The sequence below is a fragment of the Podarcis raffonei genome, chromosome 13, assembly GCF_027172205.1.
Source record: "Podarcis raffonei isolate rPodRaf1 chromosome 13, rPodRaf1.pri, whole genome shotgun sequence".
In the NCBI taxonomy this organism is placed as follows: domain Eukaryota; kingdom Metazoa; phylum Chordata; class Lepidosauria; order Squamata; family Lacertidae; genus Podarcis; species Podarcis raffonei.
Genome location: NC_070614.1, coordinates 40,988,846 through 40,993,721, shown reverse-complemented (window position 1 = coordinate 40,993,721; position 4,876 = coordinate 40,988,846). Strand labels below are relative to the sequence as shown.

At 48.1% G+C, this 4,876-nt stretch overlaps 1 protein-coding gene across 1 annotated transcript; it reads left to right on the top strand.

Moving 5' to 3' along the window:
* Positions 1–1,846: 1,846 nt before the first annotated feature.
* VKORC1 (vitamin K epoxide reductase complex subunit 1) lies at positions 1,847–4,628 on the top strand. Its single transcript, XM_053360738.1, has 3 exons — positions 1,847–2,104; positions 2,908–3,017; positions 3,863–4,628. The coding sequence occupies exons 1-3, from the start codon at positions 1,935–1,937 to the stop codon at positions 4,090–4,092; spliced, it is 510 nt and encodes a 169-aa protein (XP_053216713.1). The 5' UTR covers positions 1,847–1,934; the 3' UTR covers positions 4,093–4,628.
* The last annotated feature ends 248 nt before the right edge of the window (positions 4,629–4,876 follow it).

Below are 4,876 nucleotides of genomic sequence, written 5' to 3'. Positions count from 1 at the left end.
GCCCTCCATCTTTCCCAACATCAGGGTCTTTTCCAGGGAGTCTTCTCTTCTCATGAGGTGGCCAAAGTATTGGAGCCTCAGCTTCACGATCTGTCCTTCCAGTGAGCACTCAGGGCTGATTTCCTTAAGAATAGAGAGGTTTGATCTTCTTGCAGTCCATGGGACTCTCAAGAGTCTCCTCCAGCACCATAATTCAAAAGCATCAATTCTTCGGCGATCAGCCTTCTTTATGGTCCAGCTCTCACTTCCATACATCACCACTGGGAAAACCATGGCTTTAACTATACGGACCTTTGTTGGTAAGGTGATGTCTCTGCTTTTTAAGATGCTGTCTAGGTTGGCCTTCGCCTTTCTCCCAAGGAGCAGGCGTCTTTTAATTTCGTGACTGCTGTCACCATCTGCAGTGATCATGGAGCCCAATAAAGTAAAATCTCTCACTGCCTCCATTTCTTCCCCTTCTATTTGCCAGGAGGTGATGGGACCAGTGGCCATGATCTTCGTTTTTTTGATGTTGAGCTTCAGACCATATTTTGCGCTCTCCTCTTTCACCCTCATTAAAAGGTTCTTTAATTCCTCCTCACTTTCTGCCATCAAGGTTGTGTCATCTGCATATCTGAGGTTGTTGATATTTCTTCCGGCGATCTTAATTCCGGCTTGGGATTCATCCAGCCCAGCCTTTCGCATGAAGAATTCTGCATATAAGTTAAATAAGCAGGGAGACAATATACAGCCTTGCCGTACTCCTTTCCCAATTTTGAACCAATCAGTTGTTCCATATCCAGTTCTAACTGTAGCTTCTTGCCCCGCATAGAGATTTCTCAGGAGACAGATGAGGTGATCAGGCACTCCCATTTCGTTAAGAACTTGCCATAGTTTGCTGTGGTCGACACAGTCAAAGGCTTTTGCATAGTCAATGAAGCAGAAGTAGATGTCTTTCTGGAACTCTCTAGCTTTCTCCATAATCCAGCGCATGTTTGCAATTTGGTCTCTGGTTCCTCTGCCCCTTCGAAATCCAGCTTGCACTTCTGGGAGTTCTCGGTCCACATACTGCTTGAGCCTGCCTTGTAGAATTTTAAGCATAACCTTGCTAGGGTGAAATGAGTGCAATTGTGCGGTAGTTGGAACGTTCTTTGGCACTTCCCTTATTTGGGATTGGGATGTAGACTGATCTTCTCCAATCCTCTGGCCACTGCTGAGTTTTCCAAATTTGTTGGCATATTGAGTGTAGCACCTTAACAGCATTCTACCTGATTACAAATCTTGCAGCTGTGCTCTGAATTAAAAGGAAATTTCTGGAGCGTCTTTTGGGCAATGTATGTGCAATAAATGTGTTGCAGAAATCCAGGCAGGAAGGGGCATGGAAAAAAGGCAACTTAGACTGAGAGCCTTACTAGCCTTATTTTCCTAAGCCTTTTAATGCCTTGGCTCCCGACTAATTTTATCTGGGCTATGGTTATAGTTTGTATTTTATTGCTTTTCAGTTACAAATGAATCAGATACTTTGAAAAGGAGAAAATAAATTATGATGATTGATGGGCTATACAGTTTTTATGCTGCTTATATATATATGTTTTTTAAAGATTAAGCCCTGTCCCTGCTGCCCTAACCCTACTTAACAGGTTCACAGCAAACATGCAGTACCATTGCGCAACAGCAGTTGGATCAGGGCATAAACTTTCCTGGATTGCAGGCGGCTGGAGGGCGATGGACACGTAAACAAAACGACCACGTCGCCACGCCCCCCCCCACTGACTACAACTCCCGGCACGCCTTGCTGCCTCTCGTACCGCCCGCTGCTCGCTGAATGGCAGCTGTGCCTGATTGGCAGGATCGGTGCGCAATGAGGAACGGCTCAAGTCTCCAGCGCCAGGCTAGAAGGGGCGCGCCGTCCAGCAAGAAGGAAGCGGCCCATTGCGCCTCTCGCTCGCGGCAGGATGGCGGTGCCCGGCTGGGAGCGCGCGGCCCGGCTCCTGCTCTGCGCGGCGGGGCTGGCGCTGTCTGCTTACGCTTTCCACGTGGAGACCTCGAAGGAGCGGGACGCCGCCTACCGGGCCATGTGCGACATCAGCGCAGCCGTCAGCTGCTCCCGCGTCTTCACTTCCAGGTGAATGAATGCCCCGCACACACCCGGCTGCTCCTGCGCCAGGAGCCCCAAATCTTGCTGGGTGATCTCCTGCGATTTGCACCCTGGTGGCATCCGCCCCCCCCCGGCGCACAGCCGGATCCCACGTGCCGGGGCGTGCTTGTTTCAAAAAAGAGGTCCCGCTGGGATTTACTTCCGAGTAAGTGTGCGTGGGATTGCAGCCTGACCCTGTGCAATTGGCATGCTTAATCGGGACGAAATGCAAAGGGTTGAAATCTCTCCCTACTACCACCCAGTGGAGTTCAAGGTGTGGACTATCCCTGCCCGTGTTGGGTTAAATTCCACTTCTTTTAGGAAAGTATTATTTGTCCTGGAGTTTTCTCAGTTCCGCTGAAAAGCTGCAATCGATCTTCTGAATCCTTTCCCGCTTGTAGCACAATTGAGAAAGGGTCTCTTAACCGGTGGCAGGAGAGGAGGGGGGAAATTGTTAGCAGAAGTCATTGGTATGCTCGCCTAATCTTCTGTAAACAGCCAGGAAGGACGTCCCCAGGGTAACTGACCCTTTATTATTTGGCTGGAGAATGTGAATGAGGTGGATGACGTGTCCCTTATGTATGCTGGAGGTGACGCAGAATGGGCCTCCTGTGGTCTATAAAAGATCTGACATTGGTAAGATGCTTCTTCATATTGGCCCAGTTTGCCTTAGGCAGCCAGCCAGACACTGTCATTGCATGATCTTAGACAATCCACAGTGTTCTATAAAGACTTAAGTATCATAATTACTGTTTATTGCTAACATTCTGCACCATCTCCTCCCATTACAGGTGGGGTCGTGGTTTTGGCCTGGTGGCCACGTTTCTGGGACCTCGTAGCGTGTTCAACCAGCCTAATAGCGTCTTTGGGATCGCTTTCTACACCCTGCAAATCCTTCTGGGTGAGTGACACATGCAGATGGATGCGTCAAAGAGAACACAGGTGTCCACACGTGGATGCAGGTGTCGCTAACACAGCATCCAATCCAAACACTGGGCAGAGGAGAATCTAGCTGCCCATGTTTTCAACTCTGTATGTTACCAGGTGTGTTGTGCTCCCCTGACGACTACATCAGGTATTAGCAACATTTAGTAATTCGGGGCAGACCAGAGCTGTTGCACACTCCTGCTCTGCACTACCTCCAGTGTACTACCTCTGGATACAAGGTCAAGGGAATCAGGGAAAGTGCTGTCGCAATCAAGTTCTGCTTGTGGTCTTCCACGGCTGGCCAGTGAGAAAACAGAATGCTGGACTAAAATGGAGAGTGCTCAAAGAAGTGGAGCCAAAACAAGGCCACTGAGAAATAAGAGGAATGTGTAGAGGGGAACTTTGGGGGTTTGCAAGTGTACAAAAAAAAATTATAATAATCTAAAGAATGCAAACTCTAGGGGCAGCCCCAAACAGAGAAGACCAAGCATGCTGAGTAGCTACAGAATGTAGGGGGGGGGCGGACAGACGCTGAATGCGATGGGTGGAGAAAATGGAATGCTCTGCTCGGTGGGAGGAGCTAACTAGAACCCCGAACAAGAACATTAGGAGGGAGGATATACTGTAACGTTTTGTTGACATTCTCATGTGTGTGGTCAAAAACCTTTGTTGATTCACAGGTGGGGACTGGAAATCCAAAGTTGGGCTGGTCAGCCGAAAGGCTGGAGGCCGGTTTTATCTTTCAATCCCATCTTGCCAGCATGATTTCCCCTTTTGCAGCTGAACACAAAAGTAACCCAGACCCCTTCATCCACACAGGCTTCTCCAACAGCGGCCTGGCGGCCATTGCTCTGCTGGGCTCTTCAGTCGTCTCCATAGTTGGCTCGCTGTACCTGGCCTACATCCTGTTCTTTGTGCTCCACGACTTTTGCGTGGTCTGCATCAGCACCTACCTCCTCAACTTTGCCCTCCTCTTGCTCAACTACAAGCGCCTCGGCTACCTCAACCAGGCCTGGAAGCGCCCCGTGGCCAAAGCCAAGAGGCAGTGAATGAAGGCGGCACCTCAGGCTGGGAAGTCCTGCGAGGGTGGAGGTTTCCCAGGGGTCTCACCTACCTATGGTGTTTCCTTAAGCACTGGGTTGGATCTGGGCCAAATTCATTGCGCTTAGGTCCCATTGAAATTCAAGGCAAAAAGTTTATCATTAGTCTTATGGACTCCAGTGGGAACTAAATGCAGGTAGCTTGCAACCCATTAATCTGTTTCTATATCACCTGAATGCTCTTCCAGCTTGGAAAACGTCTTCCCAGAAATCGATGAGATCAGCATTCCACTTGTCTGACCCTTCGGACTCCATTCAGATTAGCTTATGAACCTCCATTTTGGAACTTAAATGGATGCAGTTTTTGGTTGGGCTGACCTACAGATACGTAAATCAAGCCCTTTGTTCCTTTCCTTATTTCTTTTTAATACAAAACTTATTTTTATAGCTCTTTTTAGAAAAAAATTGTATACAGAGCAATTTGTAAAATACAGCTATTCGTGATCACATTGAAAAGCGTTGAATTGAGAGCTGTTATGTCTCTTTTTGGTTGTAATAGAGTGCTTTTTTCTGGGGATACTCAAGGTATGCAGTACGGGCACTTCTCTCCCCCCATGTTTTAAAAGTGTGGCACTTACTGCAACAACTTCATGGTGAGTACCATCACCATTTTTCCTTTTTGAAAAAGAGCACTGAATAGATACAAAATTGAGCAGAACCAGCTTGTGACTGGGCTTGGCTTAGTTACTGAAGCACAAACAAAAGCTCATCCTTTCTCACCATAATTAATAAC

Bases quoted from the DNA above. Each gene is read 5' to 3' on its own strand.
- VKORC1 (XM_053360738.1), top strand. From the start codon at position 1,935: ATGGCGGTGCCCGGCTGGGAGCGCGCGGCCCGGCTCCTGCTCTGCGCG. The intron at 2,105-2,907 runs GTGAATGAATGC...CTCCCATTACAG, and splicing joins TCCCGCGTCTTCACTTCCAG to GTGGGGTCGTGGTTTTGGCC. The intron at 3,018-3,862 runs GTGAGTGACACA...TCATCCACACAG, and splicing joins CACCCTGCAAATCCTTCTGG to GCTTCTCCAACAGCGGCCTG.